The sequence below is a fragment of the Camelus ferus genome, chromosome 16, assembly GCF_009834535.1.
Source record: "Camelus ferus isolate YT-003-E chromosome 16, BCGSAC_Cfer_1.0, whole genome shotgun sequence".
Classification (NCBI taxonomy): domain Eukaryota; kingdom Metazoa; phylum Chordata; class Mammalia; order Artiodactyla; family Camelidae; genus Camelus; species Camelus ferus.
Genome location: NC_045711.1, coordinates 12,362,594 through 12,388,210, shown reverse-complemented (window position 1 = coordinate 12,388,210; position 25,617 = coordinate 12,362,594). Strand labels below are relative to the sequence as shown.

At 42.7% G+C, this 25,617-nt stretch overlaps 2 protein-coding genes across 4 annotated transcripts in view; both read right to left on the bottom strand.

Moving 5' to 3' along the window:
- Positions 1 to 18,766: 18,766 nt before the first annotated feature.
- On the bottom strand, positions 18,767 to 22,692 carry LOC116669313 (leucine-rich repeat-containing protein 37B-like). The gene is made up of 3 exons (XM_032498735.1): positions 22,483 to 22,692; positions 21,858 to 21,936; positions 18,767 to 18,814 (listed from the first exon to the last, which is right to left on the bottom strand). The coding sequence occupies exons 1-3, from the start codon at positions 22,681 to 22,683 to the stop codon at positions 18,783 to 18,785; spliced, it is 312 nt and encodes a 103-aa protein (XP_032354626.1). The 5' UTR covers positions 22,684 to 22,692; the 3' UTR covers positions 18,767 to 18,782.
- A 1,063-nt stretch (positions 22,693 to 23,755) lies between these two features.
- Positions 23,756 to 25,617, bottom strand: part of LOC102503454 (leucine-rich repeat-containing protein 37A2-like) — a 38,837-nt gene continuing 36,975 nt past the window's right edge. For all 3 annotated transcript variants that reach the window (XM_032498733.1, XM_032498730.1, XM_032498732.1), the window contains one exon: positions 23,756 to 24,202. The gene's annotated coding sequence lies outside the window, so the exon portion shown is untranslated. The remainder of the gene's footprint in view (positions 24,203 to 25,617) is intronic.

Here is a 25,617-nt window from a genome sequence, read left to right as displayed (position 1 = left end):
GATTTTCTTCTAATTTCCTTAAATAGTGTCCTTCTGTTTGAATGTATATAAAGGTAAGGATCTTATGATAGGGAGATAATTCTGGATTTTCTGATTGGGCCCCACATGCCGTCACCAACGACCTTATAAAAGGGAAGCAGAGAGAGATTTGAGACAGAAGAAGGCAACGGAGGACAGAGGCAAGACACCACGCTGCTGACTTTGAAGATGGATGAAGACGCCATGAGTTAGGGAACTCAAGGAGTGCAGCTCTAGAAGCTGGGGGGAAAAAAGGAAAAGAGGTAGAATTCGCAACCAATAAATGCACCCGTATTAAACGTACAACTTTGATGGGGTGATGACAGACATATATACCCCTGTGACCACCACCCCAGTCGAGATATAGACCATTCTCATCCCCTCAGAAGGTTCTTTTGCGGTCGTTTGCAGTCAGTTCTCTCCCACCCCCTGCCCGGCAACCACTGGTTTCTCTCCTTATAGATTGGTTTGGCTTTTTTTTAAAAAATTGAGATACAACTGATATTGTATTAGTTTTAGGTGTACAACATAATGATTTGATATATGTGCACTTGCAAAATGGTTACTATAAGTTTAGTTAACATCCATCATCACACATAATAAATTTTTTTTCTTGTGAGGAGAATTTTTTAAACATTTACTCTCTTAGAAACTTTCAAACACACAATATAGTGTTGTTAACTATAGTCACCATGCTGTATATGACACCTCCAGGACTCATTTATCTTATCACTGGAAGTTTGTACCTTTTGACCACCTTTACCCATTTTGCCCACTCCCCACCTGCCCCCACCTCTGGCAGCAACCAGTCTGTTCTCTGTATCTATAAGTTCAGATTTTTAAAACATTTCACATATAAGTGAGATTATACAAGTATTTATCTTTCTCTGATTTGTTTCATTTAGCATAATGCCCTCAAGATTCATCCATATTGTTCCAAATGGCAGGATTTCCTTCTTTTTTATGGCTGAATAATATTCCATTGAAGAATATTCCAATAATTATGCCACATTTTCTCTTTCTTTTCTAGAGGGGAGGTTATTAGGTTTGTTTGTTTGTTTGTTTGTTTGTTTGTTTGTTTATTTATTTATTTAATGGAGGTATGAGGATTGAACCCAGGACCTCCATGCATGCTAAGCATGTGCTTTACCACTGAGCTATACCTTCCCTAGACCACATTTTCTTTATCCATTCATCTGTTGATGGACAGTTAGGTTTTCTCCATGTCGTGGCTATTGTAAATATCGTGGCTATGAACATCGGAGTGCCAATATTGCTTCGAGATAGTGATTTCATTTCCATCAGCTGGATACTTACAAGTGGAATTACTGGATATTCTGGTAGCTGTATTTTTAATTTTTTGAGGAACCTCCGTACTGTTTTTCCATAGTGGCTGCACCAATTTACATTCCTACTAACAGTGCACAAGGGCTCCCTTTTCTCCACATCCTTACCAATACTTGTTATTTCCGGTCTTTTTTATAAATAGTCCTTCTAACAAGTGTGAGGTGATATTGTATTTTGGTTTTTCCTTTGGCTTGCTTTTGAAATTTCTCTTCCTCTCCACTCACCATTATCCCCCCATCTCAATCAGAAAGTTGAAAAGAATCTAGATTCTAGAATTCTAGTTCCAGATTTTTAAAAATACTGTCTTTTATTTTTTAATATTATGTCTTTCCTGTTTTTATGATTCTTTCTAATCAGCTGCATTAGGTTTCTCAAATATTTGGAAAAGCAATTAAGACTTAACCACATGTTTTGCTGGCTTCCGTTCTCACCATTGTTCCTTGTTTATCATGTTTTACCGTTTATTGTGTTCTCAGTTCTGATTCATGTTTAGGTAGCAGGGTTGTAAGTTTACACACACACTCAGATGTGCATGCGATGAGAATGCTCTATATCCGTCACTGATCTTCCTTCCTTTCTCATGCCAGCAGCAGGAGAAAATACGTTAACCTGATGGTTAACGGAATCTGCCTCCTTCAGATTAGATGCTCTCTTTGAAGTAAATATACAGTCACTTCCAAGTTCATCTCCTTGACAGGGCTGGCCTTCCGCTTTTCATCGCCTTTCCCAAAGCGGCATCTGGGCACAGTGGAAGAGGGGAGCTATGCCTGTGCTGCCCTTAGTGGTTCCTACCCAGGCTGGGTTGGGCTGGCCTCTGGACTGGTGTATGCTGGGGGCAGCAGGTTCCACCTGGCCTGAGGCTTGTCATGGCATCCACTGCATCTGACTCTCCATGTCCATCAGTGACTCCCTTCTTCGACCCAAGACCTCAGCTGGCTCAGGGGCCTCGCAGCAGATTAGCAACCTCTCACTGTCAGGCTGGGAGCCCTGGATGCCTTGCATCACACCCAGTCAGGAGGCTCTTCTCTCCCCCCACATCCCTCTGTGTCTTCTGCACTCTTGCCCAAACCCCTGTTGGGTGCACCCATTAAACAACAACTTTCCCTCCTCCCTCCCTTTGTCAACCTCCATTCTACTTCCTGTCCCTGTAAATTTGCTTATTTCTTATTCTAGTACCTCATGTAGATGGAATCGTAAGGTGTCCTGTATCTAGCTGACTTCACTTAGCATGATGTTTTCAGGGCTGGTCCACAGCATAGCACATATCAAAATTTCCTTCCTTCTTATGGCTGAATAATATGCCATATATATTGTGGACCAGGTTGTTATTTTTTATGAACGCCATAGATACATATTTTTGAGGATGTTAATTTGAATATTTTAAATACTGTTGTATTTCCTCCGTTCCCCTGGGGACCGTTCTTTTCCAGATTGCCCTTCCTGATCTACATTTTTCAGGACGCTCATGGTCCTTACTTGTGCGATTATTCTCTGTTGGCTGTTAAAACACTTAGGCGTGGATGGAAGTAGTCAGGAATAGAGACTCTCTGGGTGTCTGCACAGATCATCTTTTGCTTTCTCCGTGGAACCCTCTCCCCTCCGCAGCGGAGGGCTGTCGGCCCGAGGGATGCTCTGTAAGTGGAGAGGAGGCAAAGGGCCTATTTCCCTGCAGGGACTGGACCAGCCACCAGGCGTCCCAGGGATAAGGCGAGGGGCTGCAGGGGCTGGAGCAGCCCAGACCCCAGGGCATCCAGGGCTATTCTGCCCACCGCTCTGTGGAGCCAAGTTGGGGCAGGGTCACTCTCTCCTCAGCCTCCCCTTCTCTGGCCTCAGCGGTGTACCTCAGAGTTGTCAGTGTGCGGCAGGGCTCGGAAACGGCGGGAATTTGCTGGGGCGCTGCCGCGTCCACCCACTCCTGCACCGGCCAAGCGAGTCCTCTGCTGGCTTAGTGAGAGAGGAAGGGTCACGCAGTTGGCCGCTGGGCACCAGCTCGGAGGCTCCGGGACCGTGTGCTCAGAGCTGGGGGTTCTCTGCGCTTCTTCCGAGGAGTCCTCCTTTGTGGGGAGCGCTCAGCCCAGGACCTCTTGGCCTCTCTCCCAGTGGAAACAACACATTTCCTCAAATCCCTCAAATATTCAGTTCTGTTGATGGTATTCTCTCCAGCTTTTTCTATGATGGAACAGGTTGTTTTTTCCTTGTACTTCTCTTTTTGATCATTTCCAGGGGATTTGGAGAGAAAAGACAGGTGGGTGTTTGGGACAGTCCATGAAATCAGAAGCCAATAAAGTTATATTTGTCTGGTTATTAAAATTCTACCGCATTGTAGTTTTCTGTTTCTCTTCTGTCTTCCTTCTTATTTTTCTCTTTTTTGCTAGTTATACAATTTGATTCCTAATGGTCTAGCACATTCTAAACTCACTGCATGATTTGGGGACATGTTTTGTTCAGGATTATAGTTCTGAACTACAAAGTTTTATGGGAAAGGGCTGCGATCAGGATTATAAATAGCAGCAATTATATGTAATTTTGAACTAGGAAAGATGTCCTAAATTAACCTAGATATATTCAGACTATTGGGACACGTGGTGGACTGAAATTAAAAACAACAACAACAACAACAATGTTTTCCACTAGGGGGAGCTGTAGGCTATGTCTGAAGTTTTTTTTTTTTTTTAAGAGAAATGTTTCATTGTGTCTTTCACCTGCCACTTTAAAATATGATTCTCTTGCTAGATTCTGTGACGGCCCTTGAGGCCAAAGAGACTAAGTCAGGAAAGCCTTAACAGAGTGTTGTAAGTGGTAACTTGAGGGATAGGGCTTCAGGTATGGCTGGATTCAGGTATAAACAACCCCAAGTCACAGGCTTTGCTCTCCCACCCTTGTGATTGGCTTTATTGTCCAAAAGGCCCTCCTCTTATAGCAGCAAAGTGGCTGCAGCAGTTCTGACCTCCTATTGTACCAGGCTTAATTCCAACCACAAAGACCTCACCCACCCAATGACTTCAATAAAAGTCTGAGAATTGAGTCTCTCAACTTGGATTGGCCTGACTTTGGTTGAGTGCCCACTCCTGAGCTCATCTCGGTCACCTGGCAATGTGGTGGAGTGGCAAGGCCTGGGTCACCTGGGGCTGAAGGTGGAGCCAGCCTAACCCAGATGAAAAGGACAGAGGGTGGAGGTGGAGGGGTCTACAGACAAAAGCAGGCTCTGCTACTGGAAGCTGGGTGCTGGGCAGTCCTTAGAAAGCATGGTGAGGCCACAAGGGGGATGGAGTGAGATCATGCGGAGGTGGGGGCAGGGGGAAAAGAGGGATCCCTTGAAGGATCAGCTTGAAGGATCAGCTTCAGACCAGAGAGATTCCTCGGCCAGACGTTGCGATGAGCAGGCAGCGCCCATATGGGCATCTCTTTAATAGTCCAGTTTTCCACTGCCCTTCTGCACAATCCAATGGCTAGGCCATTAACCACCATCCATGGATTGGTAGAAACTCAAACACAGGGTCCAACATCATGCAATTCAGGCTACTGAGCTGAACTGATTTTACCTTCCTCAATCAGTGTGATGGTCTTTCAAACAGGATGCTGTCTGTTCATCTTGGAGCTGCCATCCATAAACCAAGAAGCTCTTTTTCAGTCAACAGAGAACTGTTCATGGGGTTGCCCAAGTGGCCCAAGTGGCCCAAGTGCTTACAGGATCCAGCAGCTCTTCAGGTGCTTCCAACGTTGGCCCTAAGGGAAGAGACTACCTACTTTTGAGTACCGCCTTGCATGCCCCTGGTAGCATGTTCCTCTAGAAGCCATTTCCATTTTGTTATGGAACTTTTCTGGGCTCTGCCCTCCCCATTGGAGTGTTTCTTCAACATCATCCAAGACATAGGTATTTCAGGTTCAGTACTATTTTATATCCCTTAGTCATAGGGGCAGTTTCAATTATGTCCAATAGCAAGCAGGTAACTGTCTCTCAAGTAGAAAATTTTGGGTCCAAAATCCCCGTGGTCATTGTTGGATGGTGTTTTACCATAGTCTAAGTCTGCACTGCATACAGGGCTGCTGTACAGGCAGTCTGTCCAACCAGGACTGTAGCTTCTAACAGGGCATTAATTAAAGTGGTAAATCTCCTTTTGTCCACCAGATGTCCCATACTGTGTGGGCTCAGGCAAATCTATTGGTTCCCATCTTGAATGACCAATCATATTGGCAGAAGGACAGAATTCCATGTCTTCTGCTTTACAATACTAGCTAAGTCAGATACAATATCCATCCCCAAAATACATTCAGGTAAAGGGGACAAAACCACTTCACATAAAGTCTGTTCAAATATTATAGTTTTTATGCAAACTTTCACCTTAATTCCATCAACTGTTGTATTCCCATATCCTCCCAATCTAACTCACCAACAGGCTTTGGAACCAAAGTGTATGGGGCTCTGATGTCAAGGAGTCCCAGAAAGTTCTCTGATCTATCTCCTGACCATTTTACCCACTCACATGGCCTTGAGTCTCCAGCCAGGGGTGAGGCCAAGGGACTCAGGCCTTTTCAAAAGTCCTTATTTGATTAGACTGTGGGACCAGGGTCTCAGGCAATTTGAAGTAAGGTTTCTTATTGCCATCTTTGCCTTCTGGCTTTTTAAATTTCTCCAAACTATAGTGAATAAAGCAGATTTGTTTAGGGTCCTTCAATATTGGTGGACCATTAAGGGCTGATCCACCCAAATTGCAAGAGTGCTGCATTAACCTTTGTTTTTCCATCAGCAGATGAATTGAGAAAGAAGATGTGGTATATATATACAACAGACTACTATTCAATCATAAAGAAGAATGAAATTTTGCAACACTTCAACTTGGAGGGTATTATGCTAGGTGAAATAGATCAGACAGAGATAGACAAGTACTGTATATCACTTATATGTGGAATCTGAAAAATGCAACAAACTAGCGAATATAACAACAAAAAAAAGAAGCAGACTCACAGATACAGAGAACAAATCAGTGGTTACCAGTGGGGAGGGGCAATATAGGAGTAGGGAAGTAAGAGGTACAAACTCTTAGGTATAAAATAAGCTACAAGGATATATTTTACAACACGGGGAATAGAGCCCATCTTTTATAATAATAATAAATGAAGTATAACCTTTACAAATTGTAAACCACTATATTGTACACCTGTAACTTATATAATATTGTACATCAACTATACTTCAATTTTTAAAAAAGACCTTTGTTTTGACCTCACTATGGTCCACTTTATTCATCCCATTTCTTGATCACCATTTAAAGATTTCCACCTTGCTGGGATGAATCCTTTACCTCTCCTCCTTATCTTTCCCCATTTTCTTATAAATCAGTTTAACTTTCTTTGCTCTCTGTTGTTTCAGCATAATTTGGACCATGGGCAGAGGCCCTGAGGCTAGCAGCTATAACTCAGGCTGGCTGTAATTCAAACTCGGCCTAGAAGGATCCACCCCAACACTCTCCCTTGCTTTCATTTTAGCTATTATGGAAAACAATAACCAAGAGATTGTTTCTTGTTACTTTGCATCTCCTCATGCATCCAGTGAGCCAACTGCTCAGGAGTTAGATCCGTCATTTCTAAATTCCATCAGTAAGTTTTGCCTCCAGTGACTGATCACAGTGTAGCTGCACTTTCATACCAGGGGTGCCTAGGTAGTCATCCAGGAATCAAAAGTTCATCAACCCCGACCCTTTCATCCCTCCTCTTTCCAAAGCACAAGTTTCAGTGAGTCAGGGTTATTCTAGAGAATCCCTTGTAATCACTTCTGATGCTACTGTTCCCTGCAGTCCACACACAGGACTGCCCTCAGTGCTGACATTAACTGCAAGCTTGGTGGATTCCCCAAGCCACCCTCAGTTTCAGCAATTCACTAGGAGGACCCACAGAACTCACTGAAAGCAACTGTACTTATGGCCACCGTTTATTAGAGAAAGGCTACAGATTAAAATCTGCCAAGGTAAGAGATACGCAGGGCAGAGACTAGAGGGATCCCAACGTGGAGGTTCCATTGTTCTCTCCCTGTAGAGTCACGGACAGTGCCAGCTCCTTTCACCCATGATATGTGACAGTACACATAGAGTACTGCCAATCTGAGAAGCTCACCCAAGCCCTGGTGCCAAGTTTGTATTGATATTCAGTCACATGTTGCCCACATGGCTAACCTTTAGTTTTTAGCCGATATCTTTAAGTCTCCAGTCCCTCCAGAGGCTGAACTGAGACCACTACCTCTAACCAAAAGGCCCCAATAATAAATACATTGCAAAACTATAGTGAAATATATTTCTGACTTTTTGCCAAAAATTTGTTTGTTTGTTTAAGGGGGTGGAATTTACCAATCTTTTTATTTATACCTTCTGGATTTTGACTCATCCACAAAGCCCCTCTTGCAATACTTGTGTCACCACTAGAGGGAGAAGTTACTTCTATGAATCTTTTCTGCTTCCTTTCGCAGGGAAGGGGGATTTCTAGACAGATGCTCTTTTCCTCAGGAGTGGTTTCTTGTCACGCATCCTGACTTTTGCTTTCCCCACAGAGCCCACTTCTGGCGGCCTCTAACGTTGACCCGGGTAGTACAGGTTCTGGCCACAGCAGCTGCTCTCAGCTGGACACGCTAGTGCTGGAGGCTCCTAACCCAGCCTGATGGTCCCACCCACGCGCCTCTCTGCCCCAGGCGTCTCCACACCAGGTCAGGAACTGCGTGGTCACGCATGCGCGGCAGCACCGTGTCTACTGTCTCAGGGCAAACTTCTCAACAGTTGGGTCTTCAGCTCCGGGAGCCTCTTCCTCCCTCCAAGTCTCTTGCCTTTTCTTCCCACTAGAGGTTCTGGGGCTTTGAAGTCAAACTCATCCCCAGGCTGCTATTGATCTCCTGTCATTTCTGCTACTTAAGCCACAATTACTGGGATTCCTACACTTGACCTGTAATTGAATTTCCTTGGGAACTCAATGACAAGATTGATTCAGCCTAATTGAGTCAAAGATCAACTCTCCCCGCCATTCGTCTGGTCCCTGTCTCTGCCGGGGCGCTCTGAGCTGAGGCTGTACGACTTTTCAGTTTTGTTTTACACGTAGGAGACAACCTCAAGTACCACTTCTTCACGTGATCCTGAGGAAAACTGCCTTTTTTGCCTCCCCCACCCCCTACTTCGTGGCCAGCTGAGAGCAGAGGAAACTTCTGTTTTTAAACTTGCTTGTGTTCTCGTCATGTGAATGCTAAAATGCAATTCTAAGGAAAAAAAGTCTGATCTGGTTCAAAAGCAGGTTTGGAAATGAGTTAGAAGTCCATGTCTGGGTGGTTCAGGAAATTAGAAATTTGTTCTTTTAAAGTTTTCGTGACATGACTCAATAATAAAAAGACAAATAACTCGATTTTAAAGTGAGTAAAGGATCTGCAGACATTTCCTCTAAAGAAGACGTACAAATGGCCAATAAGCACGTGAAAAGATGCTCAACATCATTAGCCATCAGGGAAATGCAACTCAGAATCACAATAAGATACCACTTAACATCCACTAGGGTGGCTAGACTCAAAAAGATAGATAAAAAATGTTGGGGAGATCGTTGAGAAGTTGGAACCCTCATATGCTGCAGGTGGAAATGTAAAATGGGGCAGCTGCTTTGGAAACAGTCTGGCAAATCCTCAAAAGGTTAAACAGAGTTAGTATATGACCCAGCAATTTCGATCCTAGGTGTATACCCAAGAGAAATGAAAACATATGTCCACACAAAAACATTTACACAAATATCCATAGTGTTATTACTGTAATAGCCAAAAAGTAGAAACAACCCAAGTGACCATGACAAATGAGTGGCTAAACAAAATGTGCTACAATTGGCCCTCTGTACCGGCTGGTTCCACATCCGTGGAGTCAACCAACTGCGGATCAAAACTATTTGGAAAAAAATTCCAGAAGATTCCAAAAAGCAAAACTTGAATTTGCTGCACACTGGCAACTATTTATGTAGTATTTACTATTATGTAGTAGTATTCTATTTACATAGAATTTAAATGTATTTGGGATCTAAAGATGATTTAAAGTATACACAAGGATGTGTGTAGTTTATATGAAAATAACCTACATTTATATCAGAAACTTGAGCATCAGCAGATTTTGGTATCTGAGGCAGCAGGAGTGGGTGTGTGTGTGCTGGAACCAATTCCCTATGAATACCAAGGGAAAACAATGGAATACCATTCAGCTGTAAAAATAAATGAAGTACTAACACATGTTACAACATGGATGAACCCTGAAAGCATTATGTTAAGTAAAGAAAGCCAGAGACAAAAGATCACGTATTGTGTAATTCTATTTATATGAAGTGTCTAGAATAGGCAAATAGAGACAGAAAGTAAATTAGTGACTTTTTTTCTTTTTAAGCTGGAAGGGATGGGAAGGTTGAGGGTGATGGCTAAAGGGTACAAGGTTTCTTTATGGGGTGATAAAAATATCCTAAAATTGATCGTGGTAGTGGTTGCACAACTCTGTGAAGAAACTAAAAACCATTGAATTATACACTTTAAGTAGATAAATTGCATGGAATATGAATTATATCTCCATAATGCTGTTATTAAAAAGAAGTTACCACTGAGAGACTTCCCCGTCTCTCTCTTTATATATATATATATGTATGTATATATAAATATATAAAGATGGAGTGTATCTTACTAATTTGGAAACAAAAACCTGGTTGAGGCTGGGAAACACACTGGGAGGCAGTAAGTATCTTTCCTTTTTCTAACTTGAACGCTCATGAAAAAGAAAGGGGAGAGGGGGACAGAATCAGTAGAAGAGAAATCTGAACTGCTCAAGCATTTACCTAGTGTCTTCTGACTGCTAAGATGCAAATGGGTAAAAGATGTCTGGAGAAGCAAAAGAAAATATTAATAATAGCACTTACTACCAAACTGCTCTGAAATCGTTTCTTAACCTGCTAGTGTCCACCAGGAAATCAGAAGGTAACATTCTGATTTAAAAATTAACATTATACAATGAGAAGTAGTTCTATTAAAGTCAGGAGTAGTAATTATCACCACTTTTATTTCATATTATCTTGAAAGTTCTAGCCATCAAAGTAAGATGAGAAAAGTAGGTAAGTTATAATATTGAATGGAAGAAGCAATGGTAAAATTCTCTACTGGAGCAGGGGGCAGGGTATAGCTCAGTGGTTGTGTGTGTGCTTAGCATGCATGAGGTCCTGGGTTCAATCCCCAGTACCTCTGTTGAAATAAAAGAAATTAGAAATGTGCATAATCTTTAACCTACTTTAATTCTACTTCTGGGAAATCATCCTAAAGAAATAATCTGGGATCCTAGCACAAAGATTTCTGTATGGAGATGTTCAATGCAATAATAATGTATCATATCAGAACCTTTAGAGGAAAACTCACTGTCCAAACCCAGGGGATTGATTACAGATAATTATGATACATCCATGCAATGTAATATTCTGCAGCCATCAGAATTTAAGATGTATGAGAATGCTTAATGGCCTGAAAAAAGATTATATTTACAATATAAACTAATATTTAAGTAGTGAGTTATATGTCACATAGATGGAAAACAGTATGCACAAGTGGGAGTCCAACTATTAGAAAACAAAAGTGAACAAGCAAAGGAGAATGCAAGAAAGGCAGACAAAATATTGCATTGGCTCTGGCCCTAGAAATGCAGGGTACATGTGCAAACATTTCCCTCTAGTGTCCTCTTTTTCTAGAATTAGAATTGAGACAAGAGCAGAGCTGGCCTCAGCACTCCCCAAAACCTCAGGTCTCCTTTGTCACTCTTCCTCAGCTTTAAGCAAACAAACTATACTGTGAAAAATCATTGGGAGATTTGATCAAAACTGCCCTACAGCAATGGGCTGTCTAAGACTAGAATTCCTCTGTAGGAGCTGGAGTCCCTAAATTCTACCTAGAATTTTAAGGAAATGCTAAAAATTATTGCTTGTATTGGGGAGGAAAAACTTTTCCTCTACTCTCTTAAGTTTCGTCATGGGGGCCTGCAAATTAAATTGACAATGATGGATTAGAAAAGACAAAGAAAATAACTTGGTTCAGCCATAAAGACAGGAGTTTATAGACCTAAGAGGAGAGGGAGTGGGGAGAAAAGGTTCCTATGGGAAAAACAAATGGGTTTCTTTAGGAAAGCCAAATAGGCTTTTATGGGAGGTAAGATCGCTTGTGTTTGTTTACGTAAGTGCGCTGGTCTTCTTCAAGGCCATGAAACTCCCTGGAGGGGGATATATGGTAGTTTCCATCGCAGAAGTTTCTGATTTTAGATAGATAAGGGAGGGTTCACACAAAGCCTCTTTCTATTTCTGTTGATTCTCAAATGTCTTCAGCTCAAAATAATTTGTATGCCACTGTAGTATAATTTGGATCCCTTCACCAGCATAGAAAGATAATAATTTGAAATACTATCCACCTTTCCCCCGTTTTTCGTATTAAAACTTCATCCTTTTCTCATTTACTCTTCCAAGTGTTCTGTATTCACTGCCTTGGGGAAAGGGTGGTACTATTTGAAGGCACAGAAAAAAGAAAGTCTTATGCTGGTTTTAAATATCCCAAGTCTAGGTAGGCCCTGTGGGAAATGGAAAGGGTTCTGGTAAATGGGATGTAGCCAGACTCTTCACTCTTAAGACAGGAAAAGGCTGAAGGGAGAAATGGAGAAGTGTTTGGGGTTTTTTTTATTAAAAAAATTTTTTTAATTGAGTTATAGTCATTTTACAATGTTGTGCCAAATTCCAGTGTAGAGCACAATTTTTCAGTTACACATGAACATACATACATTCATTGTCACATTCTCTTTCACTGTGAGCCAGTACAAGATCCTGTATATATTTCCCTGTGCTACACAGTACAATCTTGTTTATCTATTCTACATTTTGAAATCCCAGTCTGTCCCTTCCCACACCCCCATCCCCCTGGTAACCACAAGTTTGTATTCTATGAGTCTGTTTCTGTTTTGTATTTATTTATTTTTTAGATTCCCCATATGCGCGATCTCATATGGTATTTTTCTTTCTCTTTCTGGCTTACTTCACTTAGAATGACATTCTCCAGGGACATCCATGTTGCTGCAAATGGCATTATGTTGTCAGTTTTTATGGCTGGATAGTATTCCAGTGTATAAATATACCCCAACTTCTTTATCCAGTCATCTGTCGATGGACATTTAGGCTGTTTCCATGTCTTGGCTATTGTAAATAGTGCTGCTATGAACATTGGGGTGCAGGTGTCATCCTGAAGTAAGGTTCCTTCTGGATATATGCCCAGGAGTGGGATTCCTGGGTCATATGGTAAGTCTATTTCTAGTCTTTTGAGGAATCTCCATACTGTTTTCCACAGTGGCTGCACTAAGCTGCATTCCCACCAGCAGTGTATGAGGGTTCCCTTTTCTCCACAGCCTCTCCAGCATTTGTCATTTGTGGACTTTTGAATGATGGCCATTCTGAACTGGTGTGAGGTGATACCTCATTGTAATTTTAATTTGCATTTCTCTGATAGTGATACTGAGCATTTTTTCATGTGCCTATTGATCATTTGTATTTCTTCCTTGGAGAATTGCTTGTTTAGGTCTTCTGCCCATTTTTGGATTGGGTTATTTGTTTTTTTCTTATTAAGTCGTATGAGCTGTTTATATATTCTGGAGATCAAGCCTTTGTTGGTTTCACTTGCAAAAATTTTCTCCCATTCCGTAGGTTGTCATTTTGTTTTACTTATGGTTTCCTTTGCTGTGCAGAAGCTTGTTAAGTTTAATTAGGTAGGAGGTGAGTGTTTGTTGACTGCACTCCACCCTCCCCACACCAGGCTAAACCACGAGGTAGGGAGACAGAATCAGAAATCCCAGATAAGTTGAGGATGCTTGGGGTGGACCCCAAGGTGGAGAAAGGCCCCAGAGCAGAAATGCTGGGGTGGTGGCCCAGCTTCAGGGCCATGGGAGCAGCTGACTGGATTCCTAGGCCCCAGAGGACATGGAGGTTCCATGGAGAACCAGCAGCTCCAGAGAGGTCTCTGGGATGTGCATTGAAAAGTGGACGAAAATGTGATTCTCTAGGTGATAGAATTTCAGGCGAGTTCTATTTTCTTATTTATAATTGTGTTTGTTTTCTAAACATGCTACAATGAGCAAGCTTTAGAAGAGAAAATCAAGTTTTAAAAACTCCAGTCAACAAATATCAATTGAGCAAATATTCTCTGCCAGGTGGCAGGCTTGAATCTTGGAATACAAAGCAAAACTCAGGCACTGTTCTCAAGCTGATTAAGATCTAGCGGGAGCAACCGACAAAAATACAAGCAGTTGAATCCTCAGCATAAGTAATAAACACACAGTCTTAAGCTTAAGCCCAATGGAAGCCCATTCAAGAGATAGGTTTGCTCCTTTGCACCCATCTGTTGTTTTCCATGCTTGTCTCAATTGTTTTCTTGATAAAATTGGCAGGTGTGCTTTTCTTTCTACTCTTTTAAAACATAAATCTATGTACATATATGTATAACTGAATTGCTTTGCTGTACACCTGCAACTAACATTGTAAATCAACTACACTTCAGTAACAAATAAAATTCAAAAAATTAAGTTGATACATTATTCGAATGTACATGTACACAAATCAACATCTTGAGAATCTGGTTAAGTAAGTCCAGGGCTAGTCTGGTGGCTCATGTGTCAGGGAGCCAGGTTCCACCATTCTGCGGTGTGACCCTCTCCCACTCAAAGCCTTCATATGGTTCACAGATTGAAGCCTTAATTTCCTGCCACCCTGCAACCCAAAACACTCCACAGGGCGGCGCCAAACTCTCTTTCCAACATTACCCTCCAATACCTAAAGCCTCATCTTGACCTACTATTCCCACTTCTGCTTCAGGCCTCAGGGCTTGTCTTCTTCTTGAACGGGTGTGCTCCCCCAATTCCTGCAAGCTGGTGCCCCACTGCCGTCCCCCAGTTCTCAACATCCCACTCCCACCAGGGCCTCAGCAGCCAGAGCTGGTTGGACCTGGTGCTCCCCAGGAGTGAGAGGCCCTGACCTCCATGGGTGGGGGGCTGCCATCCAGTGTCCAAGAGAATCCAGCCTGCCTCCAGTCATCCTCGCACCCCTCTGCCTAGCCTCTCCCCTCCTCAAATCCCTGCTGACTTCCAGCCCTGAAGAAGCCAGGGAACCTCCACACCCCCACCTCCCTCCCTCCTTCTAGACCTCAGTAGTCTAGTGAGCATAACAGGTTTCTCATCAGCTCCCTGTCTTCGTGTCCACCTCTCTTGTTGACATCAACTCCCCACTCATTACAGTCTGAGCGGGCATGGGGACTTCCTGTTCTTATGACCTAATGGTGTGACCCAAGTGCCTAGTACTACACCTGGCCCGGAGCAGGTGCTCAGTAAACAGCTGCCATCATCCTCCTCACTGTAGTTGTCATTGTTATTGACTCATTCAATTTTACTCACTAATGCATTTTAATCATCCCTGGCTTACTAAATGTGACTGATTAGACATTCTTTGCAGGAGTCGCAGAACCTCGCAGCTGACGGAGGTGGCACTGTCATTACATACTCGCTTGAATACATACTTACACAGCCGCGGGCCTGTGCTGGGTGAGGCAGGAAATGTGTAGGTTTCGTGCTGGGCTGAGCTGGAGGGAGCTGAGCAGCACGTGGCTGACCCTCAGTGGGGTCAGGAGAGGCCTGGGGATGGCCATCTTGGGCAATGGCTGCGCTCACACATTTTTCTTTATCCTGTCCCTCCAGCTAGCTCTCCAAGGGTTGGGGTTTTTTTTTAAAGAAAAAAACTCAATGTGAATTTTCCACCAGCTGGAAAGGGTGAAGAGCCCTGTACCAAGACAGGGCACACATCTGTACACAAGTTTGAGAGCTTCAGAGAAAAGCCAGGCCTTGGCCTCAGGGTGGAGGCAGGCCCAGTGATCCAAATCTTCCGGCAGCCCCAAAGCCCGTGAGCGGGGCCTCCGCCGGCAGGGGCCAGCTGCACTGTAACTGCTGCTGGACAAAGCAGGGCAGAGAACCTCAGCACCGGCTGTTCTGACTGCACATTCCTGCCCCTTGAGCACAACTCGCTTTCCAGTTTCCAGGGGCTGATTATACTGGGGAAACGAGCGAGGGAAGCCCTTCATCCTTCTAGTCATCCTCCTGTGCCCATGTCACCTCTGGCTACCATGAGGGATTCTACCTTCAGCCCTGCTTTCTTGCCTGTGGCCCTTGTTATTTGCTTATAAATATTCAACTATTTACATTTTAAGTCCTTACCACATGGCTAGAACTGGTTATGAATTTGTACACGTTAATAGGAGAAAAACAAGTATTTTATAAGCAACGCTGAGAAGGCAGTATTATAAAATAAAACTTGCAGGCGGCCTGAGGCGGGACGGGGCTCACACTGTGTCGCCCCCCTGTGCTGTCTCACTTCCGTCACGCGGCTCTCCAGGCTCTGTGGTCAGAACCACCTCCACTGCACCATCTCCGGGTGCCCCAGGATAAGGAAAAAGTCTAGGCTTTTACTCTTGAAAAGAACAATGAAATTTTTCATTATTTCCTCATTTTAGATGAGAACTTTAAGTTGTCCTTGATCATTTACCTCGCATCCTTACTGAAAATCTCTTCCTCATTAGAAGACTCCCTGTCATGTAGCTTCTGTGCCATATTTTTCTTGCACATGGCACTGAGAGGTCTGTACACATCCCTGAGCCAAAGTGGCCACCTTCTCCAGAAAAAGCCCTTCTAGAACACAAAAAGGGGAATATTAATTCTGCATCTCCCTTGCTTTCTCCGGCAACAGTACTTTATCTCAAATTTACCTGACTCTCACTTTCCCGAGCATTTCCTACGCAGAAGAAACTGAAAGCCCCTTGGAAGAAAACACATACAAATAGTGATGCTTGCCACGTTCCACATCTCACAGTGCGTCTGTCTGGTCTTAGTAGGACTAAATGGGAACCTCAGTCAATATGAGCAAAAGCACCACAGCCCCCGACCCTGATAATTCCATGCACACTGGGCTTCCCGAAACTTTCCACGTCCGTCCGACATGGCCCCCCAGTGTCTCTGGAGAGGCCTTTGCACGTGGCTTGGCATGGAGATCAGTTTTTAGCCCCACTAGCCTTCTTGGCCCTGCCAAGTGCCCTTGTGCAGAGAAGACACTGCATAGCCGTGCTGGGCGGAAGCACGTGACTCTCTGGAAGTCTTTTACACCAGTCCTCTTAAGACTTAGTCTCACATGCAACACTTGCTGGGGGCTGGGGGGGGGAGGTGCTCCTATTTTCCTGGCTGCTTTACCCTATAAGTTGAATCACACCAAGTAAACCCCTGAGTCCAACCAGCAAAGTTATCTAACTCCCTGACTTTCACACTGCAGGCCATCACCGATGCATAAGTGAATTGTGAAATCAGTTTAAAGGCCATGACCAGAACTGAAACACAAAATATTTTTTTTACATTTTTTTGTTATAGTAATTTTACGTGTCAATTTCCAGTGTAGAGCACAATTTTTCAGTTATACATGAACATACATATATTCACTGTCACATTGTTTTTGCTGTGAGCCAGCACAAGATCCTGTATATATTTCCCTGTGCTATACAGTATAATCTTATCTATTCTACATATGCCTGTCAGTATCTACAGATTTCAAACTCCCAGTCTGTCCTTTCCAACCCCTCTTCCCCATGGCAACCACAAGTCTGTATTCTATGTCTATGAGTCCATTTCTGTTTTTGTTTTTTTTGTTTTAAGATTCCACATATGAGCGATCTCATATGGTATTTTTCTTTCTCTTTCTGGCTTACTTCACTTAGAATGACATTCTCCAGGGACATCCATGTTGCTGCAAATGGCATTACGTTGCCATTTTATGGCTGAATAGTATTCCACTGTATAAAAATACAACACCTTCTTTATCCAGTCATCTGTTGATGGACATTTAGGCTGTCTCCATGTCTTGGCTATTGTAAATAGTGCTGCTATGAACATTGGGGTGCAGGTGTCTTTTTGAGGAATGGTTCCTTCTGGATATATGCCCAGGAATGGGATTCCTGGGTCATATGGTAAGACTATTCCTGGTCTTCTGAGGAATCTCCATACTGTTTTCCACAGTGACTTCACCAAACCGCATTCCCACCAGCAGTGTAAGAGGGTTCCCCTTTCTCCACAGCCTCTCCAACATTTGTCATTTGTGGACTTTTGAATGATGGCCATTCTGAACTGGTGTGAGGTGATACCTCATCGTAGTTTTGATTTGCATTTCTCTGATAATTAGTGATATTGAGCATTTTTTCATGTGCCTATTGATCATTTGTAGTTCTTCCTTGGAGAATTGCTTGTTTAGGTCTTCTGCCCATTTTTGGATTGGGTTGTTTTTTTCTTATTAAGTCGTATGAGCTGCTTATATATTCTGGAGATCAAGCCTTTGTCGATTTCATCTTTTGCAAAAATTTTCTCCCATTCCATAGGTTGTCATTTTGTTTTGCTAAAATATTTTTTTGAATATACATAGAATAGGAAAAAAAAATCAGAGTGCATAATAAGTTTGTTTTAGAAACTCCTTGTGTCTATATAGTATGCGGTACTAATTTGTGATGTAAACTGTAGCTCACAGCCCAAGCACAGTGTGATCAATGAAGGCCTCAGTGGAAAGGAAGCATCTTCCTTTTGATACTCACTAGCAGTATGGCCATGGGGCAGGACCTTTTCCCTTTCTCTTTCTCCATTTCCTTAATATAAAAGAAACAAACTACTGTCTAAAGTTTCTCCCAGTAAAAATTCTATGCAGTTTGGATAACGAGAATAGTGTGGGGACCTGAAAACCAGTAGGATGACAAGTGAAGTTTTCCTGTCACTTTCTAGGAAGGATTCATATATTCTACCTTCCAACAACTTTGAGTGAGGCTGGTCAAGTTCTAGAACCATGTGGCCTTCCCTACCCCAGAACCTCCAAGAAGGCCACTGGCCCAGCCCACCACCAGCAGGAACAGGTAACAACCAAAACCTCTCCCTCTCCCCCTCCCCTTTCCTTCCTTAAAGGACTAGGAAAAGCAGCGGCATCTGTGCCTGTCCCATTCCAACTCAGCTTTGGCTGGGGAGCTAGTTTTGCTGGTAAATTAGGGTAAAGCATTACGATAAATAAATATTCTTCCTGCCTTTTGTGGTTTCTTCACTGTAAACTGAAGAGATTGAAATAGATGAGCTCTAAGTTCTCCTCTAGTTCTACTTTAAAAATTACCAGACTAAGGGGAGGGTACAGCTCAGTGGTAGAGTGAGCAGCTTAGCATACATGAGGTCCTGGGTTCAATCCTCAGTACCTCTGTTAAAAATAAATAAACCTAATTACCTCCCCAACAAAAGTAAAACAAAAAAATAAAAATTAAAAAAAAAACTACCAGAGTAGTACTTACCTTAAGCTTTTTTTAATCACCCTTTGCTGCTGTTCTGTGAGAATAAATCTGTTTTGGAAGAAACATGATCAGAATTATTCATCACAATGACTATCTCCAAATCTTTATTCATTCCTTTTTATTTTAAGTCTTACCTACTCATTGAGACGATGACTTTTTTGTGGAAGGAATGCTCTCTTGTTTAATAATCCTTTGCCTCTTTCACAGTGCCTAACTTAGGATCTTGCACGCAGCTGGCAATACATTTTATTGTTTTAGGTAACATTCGACAGATAATTCCCAATAAAAATTCTTAGAAGTAGGAAAACAAAATAAAAGTGTCTACCAGAAACCTAAGCATTGTTTTAAAGCCAAGAACAAGAGTCGGATGCCTATCATATGACCACTACTGGTCACTGTTGAGGAGGTCCTCATCACTGCGGTAAGAAAAATACTGGAAAGGAAGAGACAAGCATATTTACATATGAAATGATGGACAACCTTTAGGTTGGAAGCAATATGAGAATTCAGGAAGATGGCTACATACAAAATCAAGAGATCAACACATAAACCTCAGAAACTTTCCTATATAACACAGAAGACTAAGAAATAGAAGAAATATTCCATTTACAGTATCAACAAAACTGCATAAAGTTCCTAGGGATAAACTAAATCAAGAATGTATAAGACCTATGTGATGAAAGCATTAAAACTCTGCTGAAGGATGTTAAAATGAAAAATGAGCATATGGCATGAGACACCATCCTCCCAGAATGTTGTAAAGATACCAATTCTCAAATTAACCTACAAATTCAATGCAATCCTATTTAAACCCAAGATAAATTTTCAACAAAGCCTGGCTAGTTGACATTTGGTAGAGAAAACATGCAAGAATAGTTATTAAATGTGTGAAAAAGATGATCAAAGAGCAGGAGTTTACCCTACCATTTACAAAATATGTTCCAGAGCAACTGGAATTAGGCAGTGTGGTACTGGTACTGGTATAGGAAAAGATAATTGGATCAATAGAACAGAGTCCAGATAAAGACAATATTTTTAGATTAGTGAAGGACGAACCATTCATAGAAAAATTTGAAACAATTCAATTTTCACGGAGGAGGAAAAAGTTAGATCCCCTAACTCAACTACACTAACAAACAAAACAAATTCTAGGCAGATTGTAAAAGTACTACAAGAAAGCATCAGAGACTATTTTTACGCCATGACGTGACAAAAGGCCTGTCTGACAAAACCCGCTCGCCACGAGGACGGGCAGATATGGGGACAGACTGTCAACAGACAGCTGCTCTTCCTAGCCCTTGCCCTCTCCTCCCCTGGATTGTCTGTCTTCTTCCTGTTCATTTATAAAACTCTTTACTTTCATTGATTTTCAGTGTTTCAAACACTTCCCAATTTCTCTAAGGGGACGAGACAGAAGAGTGGAGTAAGGAGCTCAGGCTTTACAGTCAGGTGAAACTGGCTTCTGCTTTTGGTTTTGTCACTGGGTCCTTAAGCCGATGTCCTCCATCTATGAAACAAGGATGGTACTGCCATCCTCACAGGATTGTGGGGAACAAATCAGACAATAGATGGAAAACTCTTTGTCCAGTGCTTGGCATAGGTCAATGCTAAGTTGGTGTCACAGGCAAGGTGGTCAAGTTTGCCAAAGGTTTCTGCCTGTGGCATCCGCTCTGAAAGCTCTTTTCCACCACAAGATTATAAACATATTGCTTCTATTTTCTTCTAATACTTTTATGAGTTCTTTTCTTTCATGTTTACAGAGATACGTTTAAGGTGAGAAATGGGGACCTGCTGTTCCCTTTCCCCTAAGTAGTTAGGCAGCTGTTCTATTACCATTTATTCATTTTCTCCCATTGATTAGAATATTAAACATGACATTTCCAAAGTCTAAAGAACACATGGGTCTGTCTATTGCTGGGCTCTCTATGCTACTTCAAATATTATGTTGCATTATTCCTCATTGTGGAATTGACATAATGCCTCATCTCTCTTCCACTGAACATCATTATTGTCAACTTTAGGAAAAACACTGCATGGTCCCTATCCGGAAAAAATTTATCATCTAAGTGGGGAGAGTAAATAACGAAATGATATAAATAAATACAAATGCAAGGTTAAACTACAGAGCAACTTAAAGCAATAAGAGAGGAGTTTATAGAAATTCTACCAAAGCACAAGGCCATATGCCACCTGGAGATCAGGGGATACAGTCTGGGCAATGAAAATGACTAGAAAGCTGACCCCACTCTTGTCCCCAGGTTCCTAGGCTCAGAAACCAGACTCTGTCTTCACTGAGAGGGATCTCTCATCTTCCTATCAAGGCAGCCTCACTTTATCAGTATCACAGGATTGATCAGAAATCAGAATGCCAAATTATTACCTGTCAGTGAGAAATACATCTGTTCTACAGACTGGGCTTCTGTGTCTACACAAGCAGAGAACTTCCTTCTGCAGAGACAGGCCTCCACGGCACACTGAGGCACAACCGGAAGGCTATGTGGTGAGAACAGAATTAGAACAAAAGGACGCACTTTAGAGTAGCCTGATGCAGGATTTTACTTGCAGTGTTTTGATGGCAACTATCTACACAATGTCTTACACACCAGAGAAGAAAGATGGTAAGTAAACCTAAATGAATCGACAAGATCACACTTCTCTTAGCCATGTCCTTCCAGCCCTCCCAGGGTGACTGATGGCTCCAGGAGGGTGGAGATGATGTATCTCATCATTTCACCCAACAAGGAAAGACAGCAGTGATGGAATGAGAGTGACTGATGAGGTGCAGTTTTTTGAGTTGAAGAAATTTTACTACCATGTCAACTCAGACCTTTTATAAACTCAACTTTTCAAAATAGTCTAATGGCTTGTTATCTTGGGTTCAATTCCAGAGATCCCCTGGGACTGGAGTTCCTTTAAGAATCCCGGGTGTATACTTTTCCATAAATGAGCAAAGCCCATCTCAGCCCTTGTGACTGAAGAGGACTACTGAGTAGTGGTAGGTGGAAAAGTAGCTGTGATTTTTAGTTTGTGGGTTCTGAATCTGAATTGTTGTCCTTAGTGGCTCAATAAGGCAGAAAATTATAATCAATACCGCCACTACTGCAGTCGCAGATACTGATATTGCCAAGATGAGTGTTCTTATAGCCATATTCTGGAACTTCTTCTGTGAGCTAAAAAAAATGAAGAATAATTTTTTAAAAAAAACAAAGAGAAAAGATGAAATTTAACTATTCTTAAACCTATTCAGACACTAGCTAACTCTTCTTTTTTGGGGGGTGGGTGGGAGGTAATTAGGTTTATTTATTTATTTTTAGAGGAAGTGATGGGGATTGAACCCAGGACCTCGTGCATGCTAAGCATGTGCTCTACTACTTGAGGTATACCCTCCCCCTTAGCAAACTATTCTTAAACTACTCTAAACCCCATCCCTTCAGGTTAGTAGCTTGTAGGTTCTTAAAGAACATTATCAGATCTAATGTGTTACTAATGTTATAATTAGCATTTTCTTCTACAATTCATCTTGTGTATTAAAGCCCCCCTAGGAATAGTGGCACCATTCTCTAAATGAGCAAAGTGGGAGATCACTGTCTTAGCCAGGGTCATGGGTAAGATAAGAAATAGGCCAGGAGCCCCTGGTCTTCCTGCTTTGGCACTTTAATGGCATGTCCTACACTGAGTAAAAGTCCAGGTCCCTGTATTTCGGGCACTGTCCTCACCTCATGTGACTCCTGCCCTGTCTGTTCACTCTGGGCTTCTGTGCTCTCACTGATGTAGTTCTCGGTTTTCCATAGGTCGGTATCCCCCTCTGCCTGGGACACCTTTACTTTTGGGTGCTCACTGAGAAGCTTTATCAGGAGGCCTGTTCTGGAGAAGAACTTGGCACAGGCCAGCTTCATGTAGGTCTCAGAGCAGTCCATTCTCAAAGTTCAGATCACATAAGAAATGAGCCTTCTCATGTCATTGTTGGGGATGAGGGACCATAGCTGCTGGTTTACCTGCATTTCAAACTGATCACCCAAGGATGAAAGCCCTGGGAAAGTGAAGCCAGTGCGTTTAGAGGGTAATTCAGTGCCCACGTTGTGGTATTTCCATTGTGTTTCGTGGATGTATTGAACAGTTGGCATAAAGTTGTCTGCAGCAACAGAATACGTGCTGGAAACATCCATAAGGGCAGTGACTTCAGAGATAGTGCCTTCCGGCACAGTTGCCTTTCCTGCAGTGGGGTCTGAAGGGGAAAATAAATTCTGGAGAAGGATTTTCCTGAGAAGTCAGTTCTAATGAAGATAAAAAAGCTTCTTGTGAAGAAGGATTTATGAGGCTCCTCCCTGCAGAGGAGGAAGGCCTGCTTGCAGATATTCTCCTGAGTAGCTCTTTCCTTCTCAAATTGTGGTTCCTTTTGGCCTGGAATAATCTGTGCATGAGAGCGAGTACCAAGGAAAAAGTGCTTTTTTCTGGGATGTGATGGTGGTTCAGAAACCGTCCATATTTCTAACTCTAGTATCTGCATCTTCTAAAATAGTGTAGGCCAAGTCTTTTGATTCGTGTTTAACCTCAGATTTAGGAGGGGTGGAGCCAGAAGGCAGGGAAGAAGAGACTGATGCCTTATGTCCATTTAGAAACGAAGGTTTTGTGTTGAAGGAGCTTCCCACTGACTTCCTGGGCCTCTGCATCATGTGGAGCTGCTCTAGCTTTCTTGGGGACAGCCTCCTGAGCTCCACTTCCTTGGCAGTGTTCTCCACAGGTGGATGGGCATTCTGTTTCCTCTGACACATCAATTCTTTGATGAGTTTTTTCATTGTGCCCTTTGGGCCCTTGAGGACCCTGTCCACTCCCTGCAGCCTATCCCCTACACTCTCAGTCTTTACCGGGCTGTTTTCCTGTGGTTGGGCAGTTTCCAACTTTCCAAAGATCTGCCATTTAAATCCGGGACCTAACGGGTCAGCATGTACAAGCATGGCAGTTTTTTTCCTTTGTTTTTAACCTCATCAGTTTTTTCTTTTGCATTTCTGAATCAAGCCATTTTTTCAGACGATAGAATCTCTGCAGTTTACTTTTATAAAGTGAATTGTTGGATTCAGGTTTAACAGAACAGTTCCTTGTGGTTTTTCTTTTTTTTTTTTTTTTTCTTCAAATAACCCAGGGGCTTATCTCCATCGTGTACATTTGAAAAAAGTTTAATGACTGGTAAAAATGCTGTTTCTAAATCTTCTAGATGTCCCTCCAAGAAATAAGGCAGTACATAACTTAGTGCACTGATAACATCAATTCTGTCATTAAAGTCTAGCTGCTCACTGATGAAGGCTGGCAGGCTGACACCACGTCTGTCCGAGGACACCTTCTCTGGCTCAATAATCAGCTCGGTGCTGGTGCTCTTATTCTGGGCTTGTAACACCTTCAAGAACGATCCTTCTGCATTCCCTACAGATGCCTCTTCATCTGTCAAAAAGGAAGAGACTGTTTTTGATAACTGAAGGCTGATGGACAGCTTTTTGTCAGTCCACAGCCACATATCCCAGTCAAATAAATTAGAAATCAGCAAATGAGTGCCACTTAGAGAGGAGAAAAAGAAACCTCATAACAAAAGGTGAAAAAGATACCTTTTGATAAAGTGGCTTCTCAGAAAATTCCATGGTGTGAAATAGAGTGACAGTGTTTAGGATTATTCCACTGGTTCCCAGGGGCCAACTGCCCAGCACTCAGGAGAAGTCAAGGCTGGGAGGACAGCTGTTCCCCACTCAGCAGGACGCTCTGCAGACCCACTGTGACCCCTCACGTTCATACACCCCGCCCCGTCCTGCCTCAGATGCAGAGGTGTGCGAGGCTTCCTCTCTCCGCCTCCTCAGTGTGCTCATGTCCTGCTCCCCTCACAGATGATCACAACACCCACTGCTAACAGGTCCTCACCTGGATGTGACCTTTTCCACCTATCACCAGTTCCTCTCCTTGGTCCCTGCTCCCATATATCCCAGCCCCCACAACAGAAGGCTCTGTACACAGAGAAACACTATGTCCACCCTGGCTCCCTGCTAACACTTGGGCAGGGATCTGGGGTGCAGGTTAAGAGATTTGCCAGGCTGTATGCTAATGTGGAATGTTTAACAAATCAATGGAATAATACTTGAAGTCCTAAAATGCAGATGGGAAAAAGCAACTTTTGTCAGATGCCTACTTTACTTTCATTTCATTTCACTCCTAGTTATTTCCAGCTTTACCTGAGGACCCATCAAAAGCTTCTGACTGTGTGTACCACTGTGCAGCTGGGTCTCTCTTCCAGAAGGATTAAAAGTATTTTTGGTAGTGGTGGTTAGGGTCAGAGGAGGAGGTGAGGGTCAGAGGAAGAGGTGAAGGTTCATGAGAAAGGAGGAACAAGAGGTCACAGACAGCCCGAAGCCAGGGACAGAAGATCTAGGCACTAGGCCACAGCACCTAACACCTCTGATCTTGCTTTTGCTCACCTATAAAAGGAGATTAAAAATGACTGTCCTGCAAATGCTGGAGAGGCTGTGGAGAAAGGGGAACCCTCCTACACTGCTGGTGGGAATGCAGTTTGGTGCAGCCACTATGGAAAACAGTGTGGAGATTCCTCAAAAGACTAGGAATAGACTTACCATATGACCCAGGAATCCCACTCCTGGGCTTGTATCCAGAAGGAACCCTACTTCAGGATGACACCTGCACCCCAATGTTCATAGCAGCACTATTTACAATAGCCAAAAATTGGAAACAGCCTAAATGTCCATCAACAGGTGACTGGATAAAGAAGATGTGGTATATTTATACAATGGAATACTACTCAGCCATAAAAACCGACAACATAATGCCATTTGCAGCAACATGGATGTCCCTGGAGA